This window comes from Scyliorhinus torazame, chromosome 10 (genome assembly GCF_047496885.1).
Source record: "Scyliorhinus torazame isolate Kashiwa2021f chromosome 10, sScyTor2.1, whole genome shotgun sequence".
NCBI lineage: Eukaryota > Metazoa > Chordata > Chondrichthyes > Carcharhiniformes > Scyliorhinidae > Scyliorhinus > Scyliorhinus torazame.
The window spans coordinates 8,936,644-8,952,998 of record NC_092716.1 but is presented as its reverse complement, the minus strand read 5'-3'; the positions used below and the strand labels follow the sequence as shown (position 1 = coordinate 8,952,998).

Here is a 16,355-nt window from a genome sequence, read left to right as displayed (position 1 = left end):
AAAACCCCCAGCAGTTTCAAGTGAACCAATTGTGCCTTCCAGTGATGGTGAAGATGCAGATAAGGTCGACCCGATTATCCATTGTACCACATTAACTCCAGAGATTAAGCATTTATGTCTGGGGAGTAGAATGTGGGCAATTGAGAACAGTGAAAGAGAGACTGTGACTGTGCAAGTCCCAGCAAAATCAGAGCCAGAGGCTATGAAGGCATGTACATTAGAAAAGGATGCATATGAAGTAACTGAGAAGAAAATTGAAATGGACTGTTCTTTGGAAACTGGTACAATGACAAAAGAAACATTGGATCTAACATTTGCTGCCCTACATATGGGAGAAATTGAGGGAAATGAACAAGGTTCTGTAATGTCTGGAGGAAGATTTAAAATTCCAAAGAAGAAAAGCCCAAATGAAGGACAACGGCAAGACAATGACAGTCCACCCACATTGTTTGCACCACCAGATGAAAACTCTGACAATTTACCCAACCCTAGTGAACAGCAAGCAGCTACTGAGGCTCTACCCACGGTGTGGGAGACGAGTGACGACAGCATCCCTCTTCCCATGCAAAAGGTGCAAAGTGACAGACCTCAGCTAGTGTGTACAGAGACACTCGACGATCACGGTGAGACCGCTGGTGACTCCGGTGACATCACACTACTTCCACCCTCAATTGCTCGAACTTCTCCACTAGTCAATGCATTCCTGCATGTTCCGACTCCAGACATGCAGTTTCAAGAAATCTCAGCTGACTCCAGTGAACCTGCTAAGACTCCGGACGGGGAGCATCAACAAAAAACAGACCAGACTCCAGATGGGGAGCAACCAAACGCCGACTCTGATTCACGTAAGCCAGACTTTACTCCAGACAGGCAGTGTCGCAACCTCAGTGATGGCACGCTCAGGGTGACAGCAGATGCCACAACGACAGGAGATGGATCACGTGACAACCACACTGGGTCAGCAATAACAAGCAGCAGCTACAGTCCAAGAGGAATACACCAATTTTCACCACAGCTATATCCACACATTTGTTCCACACCGACAGTGCGGCCAATGACAGCTCATGCTGGACAAACCCAGTATTCAGGCATGCAGCAGCCAGCAGTCTATGCAGCATATTCTCAAACAGGCCAGCACTACGGATTGCCCACTAATGGAATCAAGACCGAAGGAGGACTACCGCCAGCGCAATCTGCACTACAGACTGGATGCCTTAGTTACAGCCCAGGATTTGCTGCACCCCAGCCTGGCCAGACAGCATATTCCTATCAGATGCAAGGTTCTAGTTTCACACCATCACCAGGTATTTATGCGAGCAGCAATTCTGTCTCCAAATCGACATGCTTCAACGCTTCTCAGCAGAATCACCCTTCCAGCACAGCCTGTGGCCAGAACCAGTCTGCACAGTCTCATCCGACTTCAACATCTGGCACATCCATGACCTTGAATGATACTGTTGATGGTACCTCTTCAATGTCAACGGCCTATCAGCAACAAGATGCCATCCGACAGCACCACCACAAACACAAAAAGAAAAAAGACTCCAAAGCGGACAGCGCAGTGATTCGACCACTTCTTGGTTCCTGTTGATGGCGTTCATAACCAAGAGAGACATTTGACCATGATGATTGATGGTTTATGGACTCACATGAATGATTTGGACTTATTGTTTAATCACCGTTCCCATGACTTGTATATACCTTACCTTATCTACCTGTTCTTTGTTCAGTTTTTCTTAAAGTGTACAGAAAATTTGAACATATAAAAAAAAAGGAGGATGTGGTGATGTGCATCACTGTAAATACATGTAAGCTAGACAGACACTAGAGGGAGCACCAGAAACAACACACACACACACTCAACCAATAGATAAGTTAGATAGGAGGCGACCAATGGACATTCACGATACACAAGGAGGTGACACGACCACAGGGGGGCATTACACCAACCCATACATAAAGGACACCACACACATGATCAGCCCTTTTGGCCAGTGGAGACAGTCAGTGAGGAGAGGCACAGGGTTGATTCATTATCACACCCACCACGTGGAAGACAGCAGCTGGTTAGTCAGCTTAGGTAGCTACAATAGGATTAGCAGTAGTGTCGAACTCAAGTTATAAAAGTGTACATCGTGTAAATAAATGAATTGAAGTTATTTACACGTCTCGACCTTCCTTGACAAATGCAACACAAGGAAGCCGCTTATGTTACAAAGGAAACATAGCAAAACAGGCGGCTCAGCACCACCGTCACAAGGGTAGTTAGGGATGCGCAATAAATTCTGCCCCAGCCCAGCGACACCCAAATCCTGTAAATTAATTTTTAAAACCATCAAAATCTCTGTTATATCTTTGCATTCCTTTCCCCCTCTTATGTCGACCCATCTTCTCCTTAAATGTAAATTCTCGCCAACTCTCTTCATCGTGGATTCCACATTCCTGAGTAAAGACAGAGAAAATGCTAGAAAATCTCAGCAGGTCTGGCAGCATCTGTACGGGGAGAACAGAGCTAACGTTTCGAGTCCGCTGACTCTTTGTCAAAGCTTTGAATAGACTCCTCATGTACTGTAACCATTCTGCGAGTCTACAATTGGAGAGCTTTCAAAGTCGACACAAGCACGATGGGCCGGGTGGCCTCATTATATCATCTTATATCTCGCAGTGTGGTCAAATCAGATCCAAGAAGCTTCGGAGAACAAAATTAAATAACGAATGAAAAGCTTAACCACTCAATGCCCCTTGGACTCACAATCACTGAAACAAGCCAACAGGTTTAAACGGGCTGTCAGCTGTAGGAGGAGCATTGCCCTTGAACTCCGGCCGAGATTTTAATTGGATTTCCATTTCATATTCACAACTAATTAATCAACATTAAATTCATGTGTCTCATCATTCACTGCATTAATGACTGGTTCCAAACCGAGCACTAACTGTTCTCTGTCAGGAAATGACAGTGTTCCAGGCCACCTCTGTTTACAGTAAATATCAAAACACAAGAACATGACTCAGAGTGTTTGATGGGGACAGTGTGGAGGGAGCTTTACTCTGTATGTAACCCCATGCTGTACCTGTCCTGGGAGTGTTTGATGGGGACAGCATAGAGGGAGCTTTACTCTGTATCTAACCCCGTGCTGTACCTGTCCTGGGAGTGTTTGATGGGGACAGTGCAGAGGGAGCTTTACTCTGTATCTAACCCCGTGCTGTACCTGTCCTGGGAGTGTTTGATGGGGACAGTGTGGAGGGAGCTTTACTCTGTATCTAACCCCGTGCTGTACCTGTCCTGGGAGTGTTTGATGGGGACCGTGTAGAGGGAGCTTTACTCTGTATCTAACCCCGTGCTGTACCAGTCCTGGGAGTCTTTGATGGGGACAGTGCAGAGGGAGTTTTACTCTGTATCTAACCCCGTGCTGTACCTGCCCTGGGAGTGTTTGATGGGGACAGTGCGGAGGGAGCTTTACTCTGTATCTAAACCCGTGCTGTACCTGTCCTGGGAGTGTTTGATGGGGACAGTGCGGAGGGAGCTTTACTCTGTATCTAACCCCGTGCTGTACCTGTCCTGGGAGTGTTTAATGGGGACAGTGTGGAGGGAGCTTTACTCTGTATCTAACCCCGTGCTGTACCTGTCCTTGGAGTGTTTGATGGGGACCGTGTAGAGGGAGCTTTACTCTGTATCTAACCCCGTGCAGTACCTGTCCTGGGACTGTTTGATGGGGACAGTATAGAGGGAGCATTACTCTGTATCTAACCCTGTGCTGTACCTGTCCTGGGTGTGTTTGATGGGAACAGTGTAGAGGGACCTTTACTCTGTATCTAACCCCGTGCTGTACCTGTCCTGGGAGTATTTGATGGAGACAGTGTAGAGGGAGCTTTAGTCTGTATCTAACCCCGGTGTTGTACCTGTCCTGGGAGTGTTTGATGGGGACAGTGTAGAGGGAGCTTTGCTCTGTATCTAACCCCATGCTGTACCTGTCCTGGGAGTGTTTGATGGGGACAGTGCGGAGGGAGCTTTACTCTGTATCTAACCCCGTGCTGTACATGTCCTGGGAGTGTTTTATGGGGACAGTGTTGAGGGAGCTTTACTCTGTATCTAACCCCGTGTTGTACCTGTCCTGGGAATGTTTGATGGGTCAGTGTAGAGGGAGCTTTACTCTGTATCTAACCGTGCTGTACATGTCCTGGGAGTGTTTGATGGGGACAGTGTTGAGGGAGCTTTACTCTGTATCTAACCCCGTGTTGTACCTGTCCTGGGAATGTTTGATGGGGACAGTGTAAAGGGATCCTTACTATGTATCGAACCCCGTGCTGGACCTGTCCTGGGAGTGTTTGATGGGGACAGTGTAGAGGGAGCTTTACTCTGTATCTAACCCCGTGCTGTACCTGTCCTGGGAGTGTTTGATGGGGACAGTGTAGAGGGAGCTTTACTCTGTATCTAACCCCGTGCTGTACCTGTCCTGGGAGTGTTTGATGGGGACAGTGTAGTGGGAGCTTCACTCTGTATCTAACCCCGTGCTGTACCTGCTGTGGGAGTGTTTGATAGGGACAGTGGAGAGGGAGCTTTACTCTGTATCTAACCCCATGCTGTACCTGTCCTGGGAGTGTTTGATCGGGACAGTGTAGAGGGTGCTTTACTCTGTATCTAACCTCGTGCTGTACCTGTCCTGGGAGTGTTTGATGGGGACAGTGTAGAGGGAGCTTTACTCTGCATCTAACCCTGTGCTGTACCTGTCCTGGGAGTGTTTGATGGGGACAGTGTAGAGGGAGCTTTACTCTGTATCTAACCCCATGCTGTACCTGTCCTGGGAGTGTTTGATGGGGACAGTGTAGAGGGAGCTTTACTCTGTATCTAACCCCGTGCTGTACCTGTCCTGGGAGTGTTTGATGGGAACAGTGTGGAGGGAGCTTTACTCTGTATATAACCCTGTGCTGTACCTGTCCTGGGAGTGTTTGATGGGGACAGTGTAGAGGGAGCTTTACTCAGTATCTAACCCCGTGCTGTACCTGTCCTGGGAGTGTTTGATGGGGACAGTGTGGAGGGAGCTTTACTCTGTATCTAACCCCGTGCTGTACCTGTCCTGGGAGTGTTTGATGGGGACAGTGTAGAGTGAGCTTTACTCTGTATCTAACCCCGTGCTGTACCTGTCCTGGGAGTGTTTGATGGGGACAGTGTAGAGGGAGCTTTACTCTGAATCTAACCCCGTGCTGTACCTGTCCTGGGAGTGTTTGATGGGGACAGTGTAGAGGGAGCTTTACTCTGTATCTAACCCCGTACTGTACCTGTCCTGGGAGTGTTTGATGGGGACACTGTAGAGGGAGCTTTACTCTGTATCTAACCCCGTGCTGTACCTGTCCTGGGAGTGTTTGATGGGGACAGTGTAGAGGGAGCTTTACTCTGTATCTAACCCCGTGCTGTACCTGTCCTGGGAGTGTTTGATGGGGACAGTGTAGAGGGAGCTTTACTCTGAGCACGAGTCTCCGGCTTCATTGCGCTTTCACCCGAGCAAAACAAGAACGGTGAACAGCAGGATGGCCGAAAACAAGAACCGCGCCGGGCACCAAACAGTTTGCGACGCAACTGACTCGCTTCCGTAGGCTTGGGTCACTGTCTGTGTGGAGTCTGCACGTTCTCCCCATGTCTGCGTGGGTTTACTCCGGTTTCATAGAATTTACAGTGCAGAAGGCGGCCATTCGGCCCATCGAGTCTGCACCGGCTCTTGGAAAGAGCACCCTACCCAAGGTCAACACCTCCACCCTATCCCCAAAACCCAGTAACCCCACCCAACACTAAGGGCAATTCTGGACACTAAGGGCAATTTAGGACACTAAGGGCAATTTAGCATGGCCAATCCACCTAACCTGCACATCTTTGGACTGTGGGAGGAAACCGCAGCACCCGGAGGAAACCCACGCAGACAAGGGGAGAATGTGTAGACTCCGCACAGACAGTGACCCAAGTCAGCAATCGAACCTGAGACCCTGGAGCTGTGAAGCAATTGTGCTAATCACAATTCTACCGTGTCCCACAAGTCCCGAAAGACGTGCTGTTGGGTGAATTGGACATTCTGAATTCTCTCTCCGTGTACCCGAACAGGTGCCGAAATGTGGCGACTAGGGGATTTTCACGGTAACTCATTGCTGTGTTAATGTAAACCTATTTCTGACAATAAAGATTTTTATTATTAACAACAGTCAGTGCACATCAAGCATCATTCATTGTCTGTAAACAACATCAACATGCATTTATATAGCACCTTTAGCTTCGTTATATGTCCCAAGCTGCTACGCAGGGATGTGATGAAAAGGAATTTGAAAGGCGAGGGATTGGAGGGATTTGCAAACATGGCCAAAAATGCGACTGGAGCCAGTGCGAGTCACTGAAGAGAGGGGGACAGTGGTGAATGAGACTTGGTGTGAGTTAGGATATGGGCAGCAAAGTTTTGGATTGGTTCGAGCTTCTGAAGGGTAACAGGTGAGGGGTTGTGCAGGGTAATGGAAGACAAACATCGTGTATGTTGGATCATTTACCATCTAGAAATGGTGATGTATTTCTACCTATTAACCTTGTTCTGAATTCTTTGCTTTCCTTCTCTCTGTTTGCTAGCTATGAAGACTGTGTGGGGCACAGACAGCCAGATTTGTATCTTCCAGAGGAAGACCCTCCCCCATATTCCCTGACTGACCCATGGCAAAGGAACCACTCCACGCAGCGGACTACCACTGAGGAAGAAGCCAGCCCCCAGAGAACCAGGGGCCCTGCAAGTGGTCCCACGGTACCCCCCAATTACCAACAGGTGGTCTCCTCCATCTCTTCGACCTCGCTGCCCATGGATCAGGCGCCTCCTTACGAGCAGGCGGTCTACAGCAGACAGGACGTGGCCCTCCCACTGGCCCCTCTCGGGGGGCTGAAGGACACCCCCGAGGAATGCAGGCCCGTCTCACGCACCATTGTGTGAAAGCCGGTCCGTGCACATGCAGGAAGAAAAAAGGGGGGGGGGGCGCAACACACACCCCACCCCTCCCTCTCCCCCACCCCCCAACACAATTCCCAGCACAATGGAGCGCGAAGCAAGCTCGGACAACCAGGGAACTGGGAAAGTGCGTCGCTTTTAGCCAAGGGAGCTATGCACGGCAAATGGGAGTATCTTGCAACCTTTCAAACAAGACAACACAGCCAACATGAAATGAGGTGTTGCTTAAAAGCTGCAAATTACCAAGTTAACACGTCTATATGAGTGCCAGCTACGTCTCAGCTGGCAGCACTCCCCTGTGTGAGTCAGAAAGGGTTCAAGTCCCACTCCAGAGTCCTGAACAACAAATCCAGGCTGACGCTCCCAGTACTGAGGGAATGCTGCACTGTCAGAGGCACTGTCTTTTGGTTGAGTTGCTGGACCCAGGCCCTGTCTGCCCCCCTCAGACAGACACGAAAGAAGCCTGAGCATCAGCTGGGGACAAGATGGGAACTCCCTCCCCCTCCCCCAACTCCACTCTCCCACCCAGCCCAGTTCCCGTCGCCAACAATCAATCAATATGACTGATAAAGGCGATGGACCTGGTCATTCAACTGATTGCAGTTTGTGGGATCTTTCTGTGCATCAATCGGCTGCTGTGTTTCCTACATTACGATGGTGACCACACTTCAAAAAGCATTTCGTGACTGCGAAGCGATTTGGGAATGCCCTGAGGTCACGAAAGGCGCTATAGAAATGCAAATATTTTAATAAAAGGTCAGTTATATATACTCCCTTCTCTCATTGATGTTTTTGTGACTGCTGCTCCTATCTCCACCTCATGAAGCCCCCAGTGCCGCCTGAATGCGGACTTATAAAAACACCGTTTGTACCTTGCATTGTAATATGTGCTGTACATAAAACAGAATAAAACACACTTTGTGCACACAGTGCTTGTTTGGGCCTTTATCAAATGCTTGTCAACCTGGAAAAACAACTCTGTGATTAAATATTACTTTTTCGATTCTCATCGTCCTCCTCCTCGTGGGCCATGAACCTCTCATTTGTTTGGTGCGATCCCAGAGTAAACAGTAACCCGCAGATTCCATTCTACTCTTGTGTAAACCTGATAGGCTCTTCCACTGTGGTAGGCCTCGCCCCACACTGCCCTCGTCCAGTATAGACGAGGGAATAAAATCAGCCAGGGATTCCCACTCATGATTCATTGCGTAAACCAACTGTCTGAAGGTTACACAGGATGTCCTCGCAATCAAGAAGCCACAAGATCACTTTCTGGGCATCCAACAGAAATAGGAGTCATTACAAAGAACAATGCAGCACAGGAACAGGCCCTTCGGCCCTCCAAGCCTGTCCCGGTCATGATACCATCCTTGGCCAAAACCCTCAGCACTTCCTTGTGCCGTATCCCTCTATACCCATCCTATCCATGTGTTTGTCAAGATGCCTTTTGAACGCCGTTAATGTATCTGCTTCCACAACCTCCCCTGGCAACGCGTTCCAGGCACTCACCACCCTTTGTGTAAAAAAACCCTGCCTCGCACATCTCCTCTAAACTTTGCCTCACGGACCTTAAACCTACGCCCCCTGGTGACTGACCCCTCCACCCTGGGAAAGAGTGCCTGCCCATCCACTCTATCCATGCCCCTCATAATCTTGTAGACCTCTATCGGGTCACCCCTCAACCTCCGTCATTCTAATGAAAACTGTCTGTCTATTCAGCCTCTCTGTATAGCTAATACCCTCCAGACCAGGCAACATCCAGGAATCGAACCTGGGACCCTGGAGCTGTGAAGCAACAGTGCTAACCACTGTGCCACCGTGCTGCCTTCAGCTTCCACTAATACTGACTCGCTTACTAATGTGTTTGGAGAGCGAATTACTGATTTACTTTTATTTAATACCTCAGGGACATCCTGAACAAGCAGAAATGAAGCTAAATCGATCCACTTCATCACTATTATCATTCAACGCTTTTCCAAAAAATAAAGAGCTCTTGTACAAACATATTGCACCTGCATTTCTATAGCACCTTTCAGAATGACAGGACATCCCAAAGAGCTTTGCAGCCAATGAGGTGCTTTTGGAGTTTAGGCACTGCTGTCATTTCGAAAACATGACGGCTAAATCGCACATAGCAACATCCCACAAACATAAATGAGACATTTAGCTCAGTGGGCTAGACAGCTGGTTTGTGATGCAAAACAAGGCCAGCAGCGCGGGTTCAATTCCCGTACCAGCTGAGAATTCTGAATCCTCCCTCTGTGTACCTGAACAGGTGCCGGAATGTGGCCTACTTGTGACAATAAAAAAAATTAAATTCTTATTTTTATTAAGAAATTATCTGTTTTAGCAACATTGTTGGGGATACTGCGGTCCCACTGCGTGTGACATTCTTTTTACCTCCATCTGAGAGAGCCTCAGTTTAACATCTCACCCAAAAGCTGGCACCTCTGACCGTGCAGCACTCCCTCAGCCCTGCACTGGGACTTAAACCCCCAGACCCCTGACCCAGAGAGACTGTTACCCACCAGATTATGCCTAAAGGGTTCAACCTAGCTAAGTTTGTAACTCAGTCCCTTCGATGACTCGATGAAGTGGAACCAAACTATGCAGGATAAGATCCATTCGATATCCAGTTGGCCAGTCACAGCTTAGGGTGAGGGTAGGGACACTGCTGTAGAGTTTAGAGAGGCAAGGCTGGGATGAGCGGCACGGTAGCACAGTGGTTAGCACTGTTGCTTCACAGCTCTAGGGTCCCAGGTTCGATTCCCCGCTGGGTCACTCTCTGTGCGGAGTCTGCACATTCTCCCCGTGTCTGCGTGGGTTTCCTCCGGGTGCTCCTGTTTCCTCCCACAGTCCAAAGATGTGCAGGTTAGGTGGATTGAGGGTAGCACAGTGGCGCAGTGGTTAGCCCTGCTGCCTCACGGCGCTGAGGTCCCAGGTTCGATCCCGGCCCTGGATCACTGTCCCGTGTGGAGTTTGCACATTCTCCCTGTGTTTGCGTGGGTCTCGCCCCCACAACCCAAAGATGTGCAAGGTAGGTGAATTGGCCACAATAAATTGCCCCTTAATTGGAAAAAATTAATTGGGTACTCTAAATTTATAAATAAAATGTAAAAAAAATTTTTAAAGGTGAGGTGGATTGGCCATGCGAAATTACCCTTAGTGTCCAAAAAGGTTTGGTGGGGTTACTGGGTTACAGGGTATAGGGTGGAGGTGTGGGCTTAAGTAGGGTGTTCTTTCCAAGGGCCGGTGCAGGGTCAATGGGCCGAATGGCCTTCTTCTGCACTGTAAATTACATGATCTATGATCTATTCTATGATCTATGAGACTGGTCACTCGGTGTTGCCCTCTAGTGCTGGATGTAATTGTTGCAGACCGACAGCACAGTGCACCGGGATACAGCAAATCAGACCTTCCACAGCTTACACTAGCCTATCATCGCTCTCCCAAATAGACTGCTGTGCCCCGTGCGTGTGTGTTTTTTTTTAAATTCATTCCCGGAATGTAGACATTGCAGTCAGGATTCACATTTATTGCTCAATTCTGATTGCCCCTGAAGCGACGATGGCAGCCCCTCTTATTGAACACCCGCCTGCTGCCCTATCTGCTTCGGAGAGCAGCTGATGGTCAACACTCAAGAATTATCCCAGAGTCCCCCAAGAAATAAAGATTGCAGGTTAATGGACAAACGGGGCTGTGGGACAAAAGATGATCACTCTCGCACAGGGCCAGGAGAGGCCGGGTGGGCCGAATGCTCTCCCGCTGTGCTGTCAGTCTCTCTGCTTCTGTGTGCCTCCTGGACAACTAAGCTCCGTTATTTTTATCCAATAAATCCCTGGAATAACTTTTTGGATGGGAAAACCACCACCTCCAAGTCGCTCAACATCCCGACTGGGAAATATACCGGCCGTTCCTTCACTGTCGCTGGGGTCAAAATCCTGGAACTCCCTCCCTAACAGCACTGTGGGTGTACCTACACTGCATGGACTGCAGCGGCTCAAGAAGGCAGCTCACCGCAATTAGGGATGGGCAATAATGCTGACGTAGCCAGTGACGGCCACATCCCATGACAACAAAAAGGCTGGCACGTCTGGACTATTCCAATCTCTGCTCTTGTTGCCGGGACAGTCAGGGTCAGCAGGCTGACTGGCCAGTGCACATGGGGAAGGGGCAAGAAGAGGAGGAGTCAATGGCCGCTCCCTACCTTGCACTTGTTCAGTGTCCACCCAACAGGAACAGGATCGCAACCAGGAGCAGAACCCTGCCCAAGGGCATTGAGACCAATTTCTGTGCGTCACTGTTGCCAAGGCTGAGATCATAAGAACAGATAAGGGCGTTAAGATAGGGATCAGCCAGGATTCAACTGAATGGTCAAGAAGGCTAGAAGGGCTGAACTCCCTCCACCTGTTCCCATGCCACTATAGGAAGGAACGCACAAAGAGGTGGTGGCCATTCAGCCCCTCAAGCCTACTCCATCGTTCAGTATGATCGTGGCTAATCCAAACCTCACCCCATTTACCTACCTTGGGCCTGCGAACCTTAATGTTCTCAGCTGACAAGCATCCACCAAGCTCAGTTTTGAAGTGTTCAATTGAATCAGCAGGAGAGTGTTCCAGGTTACTAGTCCCCACTTCCTGACATCATCCCAGAACGGACTGGCTCTCATTTGAACATTATTCCCCATTTCCCTGGACTCTCAGCTTCAGACAAAACAGTGTGGCCCCATCTGCACCATCAAATCAAGAACACAAGGCCAAAAGCAACAAAAAAAAAGCAGTAGTCCACTCGGCCCATCGAACCAGCTCCGCCATCCAATACTACCGTGACTGATCTTGGGTCAACTCCATTTTCCCGCCCACTCCCCATATCCCTTAATTCCACAACCTGCTGGGGTGGAGAATTCCAAAGATAATACACACCCCTCTGAGTGAAGGAATTTCTCCTCATTTCAGTCCTAAATGATTGGACCCTTATCCCGAGATTCTGACCCCCCCCCCCCCCCCACCCCCCAGTGTTTCAGATTTCCCGATCAGCGGAAACAATCTCTCAGCCGCCACCCTCCAGTCAAACCCCTGCAGAATTAATTCCTTCAATCAATTAACTCAGTGCTGGATTGAAGTTGTCAATGGCCTGCACGGTGCCAGGTCAGGTGACAGACGTATTACCCAATGAGGTTTGTGGTTGTTGATGTTTGGGGTCGATGCCACACACGCTTTGTGCCAGTCATCAATCACTGGCTATCATCCTTAGGAAATAAAATCAAGCGGCTGTGGCTAAAAAGCTCCATCTCTGCCTGACTCAGGAGGCCCGAGCTATTTTAAGCTCATACATTTCTATTTACACTCACTGCTAATGGGCTGTCACCCTCCGATCACTGGTAGAATTCTCACCACAAGCTCAGCAGGTCATGGGTCCAAACTTGAATTCAGAGACCTGCACACAATCTACAATCACATCTTAACACTACACTCTCAGAAATTGTTACCGTTCAGACCAGTGAACCGCCCAGGTGGTGCAAAAGACCCCACAGCACTGTTTGGGAAAGAACACAGAGCTGTCCTCAGTCTCCTGGTCAATATTTATCCCTCGAACAACAGCATTAAAAACGGATTTGAGGCTCCAAATTCAGCAGGTCAGACAGCAGCTGTGGAGAGAGTTGGCGCTTCATGTCAATAACAGGTGCTGTATAAATGCAAGTCCTTTCTTTGCTAAGAGATATGGAACAGCAAGTGTCAGTCAGTAACACGCCCTCTCGACGTCAGAGTTGCACATTTAAGCCCCATGGTTTAACCATTTTACTGAGACCTTAAACAAAACCTCATCGACCTGTTGCACACATAGGTGCTTCCCGTCTGTGGGTGAAGAGAGTTGGCATGCTCTCTGATTTTCTCTGCTTGTTTGCTTTTTGTTTTCTGGACGGTAGCACAGTGGTTAGCACTGTTGCTTCACAGTGTTGGGGACCCAGGTCCGATTCCCGGCTTGGGTCGCTGTCTGTGCGGAGTCTGCACGTTCTCCCTGTGTCTGCGTGGATTTCCTCCGGGTGCTCTATTCAGTTTCCACCCGAAAGACATGCTGTGAGGTGAATTTCTGAATTCTCCCACCGTGTACCCGAACAGGCGCTGGAACGTGGCTACTGGGCGCTTTCACAGTAACGTCATTGCCGTGTTAATGTAAGCCTACTTGTGACAATAATGAAGATGATTATTTTTTAAATATTATTAGTGGCAGTGCAAAAATCAGAGACGAATGCGTACGTCTCTCCCTGTCAGTGAACAGCCTCTCCATCAGCGAGTCCTCAGCGGTGCCTCCTCGAGGTGACCCATGGAAACTGGGCCCCTCGAGGCCTCGGGCTAAAGCTTCAGTGAAATTTGGCCTTGGACACGAGGTACTCAGACCCATTGACCCAGGATGGAGCCTGGTGTAGCCATCTGAGATGGCCACCTGCAAAGGACCATGGGAATTATGGCCAACCCAGGACTCAAGACAGATACAGAGCTTGTGTATATTTGAAACGCAGATAACCAGACCTGATCAAACCCCCTGCTCATTTGCATTCCAATGGCCCATTTCCCCAGTACAATAGGACTCCAATCAAGAAACCGGTACAGCCACAGACTTATCGGCACCACTCCCTTTAGTCAGAGAGCCCAACTATCAAGGTCAATGACTGCTAAGGACCTGCCCAGCTACCAAGGCGCCCGCCCGTTTATTGGCCAAAATCGAAGGCAGTGATCAGAGCCCTGTTGAACTATTGGGTCCAAGATCAAGGATCGCCCCAAAGAGCGCGAAATCCCAGAGGGATAAAAGAGGACACGGCCATGTGTTCTGTCTCTTTTGGATCCGGCCTGTGCCAACCCAATCGTAGCATAACGACCAGACAGCCAACGATCGCTACCTGGCAGAGCCCAGCAGAGACAGAGCCACTTCTTCAAACCAGTCACGTGAGATCAAGATAAAGGCCTTATCCAGTTGCACTGTGCCGGTCATCCTGAAGTTAAGTATAGGTTATTGTAGCTGATAGGTGTAGTTTAACTTGTAGTATATTGTGCTTGCATGTCGAAGTAACCCTTGTGCGTAAATAAACCATCTTTTGAACTGACTAACTGGTTGTGTGGTCATTTGACCGATATACGGGAAAGCCTTCTGATTCAATAAGAGAAATAGAAACACCCACAGTATTGGCAACGCTGTTGGGACATAACATCATATCATAAATAGAGCAACATTATCACAAAGGGCAACACTGGCACTCAGGAACCAAACTCCCAGATATGGGTGAATCTCTGCACTGCCTTGTAGATACCTCGGGAGAGCTGAAGGCTAAGGGAGCAAATCCCAACTGAAAATATTAGAGTGGAGCCTGAAGGCGGACTGATGTCGAAACATCTCATCTTTCCGACAACTCCTGCAGCCAGGCCAGCGCCAAATGTGATGCTTTTCATTCCTTTGAACTCAGCCAGGGAGGTCGAGAGCGGGACACCCTGACATTAAGGTAGCCCAGGGTCTCCTTACATTTTACCCAGGCTCAAGTCCTGGAGAACGCACTCCAGTTTCACACATTAACACAGCCTGGGATGCTGCAGGTACAAGTGACAAACTCAACTCCACTGGCCTAGGGGGCACGTGGTACGGACAGTCTCCCCTGGGGGAGGAAGCCATAATGTGTAACTGGTCAGCCACAACCTACCTCAAGTAGGAGAGCCCCCCCCCCCCCCCCCCCCACCCAGTGAAATGTTGGCCCACCAAAATTCTTCTACTTCAATGGGTGCTCGGAGCTCAGAGTCTCTGTGCAAAACTTGGACCAGATCCATTCCACCGGGCAAGCAAACTGAAAAGAAAATGCCAACTCATCGAGTGGCAAATTGGAACATCAGGACCAGGTGCTCAGGGTGGACGATGCAGGCAAGACAGCCATGATTGACATGGAAAAAATGTTTTTGTTTATGCTTTCAAGGGATGTGAGCCCATCCCTAATTTCCTTTAAGAGTCTGGAGTCACATGTAGGCCAGACCAAGTAAGGGCAGCAGATTTCCTTCCTTAAAGGGACATTAGTAGCCAGATGGTTCTTTTTACGACAATCGACAATGGTTTCATGATCATCAGTAAACTGTTAATCCAGGATTTTATTGAATTCAAATTTCACCATCTGCCGTAGCGGGATTTGAACCTGGGTCCCCAGAGCGTGACCCTGGGTGTCTGGATTACTAATCCAGTGACAATATCGCTACGCCACGGCTTCCCCTACTTCACAGACTGAACATTGACATACCTTCCCTATAAGAGACTAGGCTCACCGAGAGCGAATGACTAAAAGAAAAGTTCTTTGATGAGCTTGACACTGATATTGGCAGAATCTCCGAGTCATCGCCAAGTTAGAACACCTTCACCTACTGGGAGATTTGAATGTAAGAATGGGAGCGCGCCAGGAGACTTTTTTTAAAAATTTAGAATACCCAATTCATGTTTTCCAATTAAGGGGCAATTTAGCATGGCCAATCCACCTACTGTGCACATCTTTGGGTTGTGGGGGTGAGACCCATGCAAACATGGAGAGTGTTATGGGTGAGGCGTTTTCAGAACCCCAAAATGTATCATGGAGTTCAACCAACCTCATCCTTTAATGTATTTGTTGCTTTTCCGAGCACACGGCTTGTTCCCTAGGTGTGGGATTACAACTATGGATACGTGGGTTTTTAAACAAAAAACAATGTTTATTCCATGAACTCAACTTAACATCTTAAATAAACATTGGATCTCTTAACACCCCTTACTTCAAAGATAACTCAGAAAATATTGCAACAGTAAATAATTCCTCAAAATGTTCCTTCAAACTTCCAAGAGACTTAACACCTTTAAACAGAATCACATCAGGTTAAAGACTTTACTAATATGAGTTTAAATCACCCAAATGATTCTTTCATGGCAGAGATCCAGCTCACTGCAAACACAGACACTCCCAAGCTCTTTTCAAACTGCAAAACTAAACTGCAAAATGGCTGACCCAACCTCAGCTCCACCCACTCTCTGACATCACTGTTTTCTTAAAGGTACATTGCTGAAACATCCATGTCTTAAAGGTACCCTCACATGACGGGAGAATGTGCAAACTCCACACAGACAGTGACCCAGAGCCGGGATCGGACCTGGGACCTCGGCGCCGTGAGGCAGCAATGCTAACCCACTGTGCCACTGTGCTGGCCTGTGGGCTAGGACACATGGCTCTCCCACCTCTGACATCACCAACTGGTTAAAGATAAATGAGAATGGACAGGGACTTACAGGGGTTTTGCTGCTATCACGAGCTTTACATAACTAACGTCTTTCAGACAAAGCCAGGCCACAAGGGTGCCCTGAGGCACCCAAAATCAGGGCATTGGCACAAGT

General features: G+C 48.7%; 1 protein-coding gene across 2 annotated transcripts in view; it reads left to right on the top strand.

Moving 5' to 3' along the window:
- bean1 (brain expressed, associated with NEDD4, 1) overlaps nucleotides 1-14,060 on the top strand; it is a 214,722-nt gene extending 200,662 nt beyond the window's left edge. For both annotated transcript variants that reach the window (XM_072517817.1, XM_072517816.1), the window contains one exon: nucleotides 6,602-14,060. In XM_072517817.1, the coding sequence (XP_072373918.1) occupies nucleotides 6,602-6,953 (352 nt within the window). In that variant the 3' untranslated portion in view covers nucleotides 6,954-14,060. The remainder of the gene's footprint in view (nucleotides 1-6,601) is intronic.
- The last annotated feature ends 2,295 nt before the right edge of the window (nucleotides 14,061-16,355 follow it).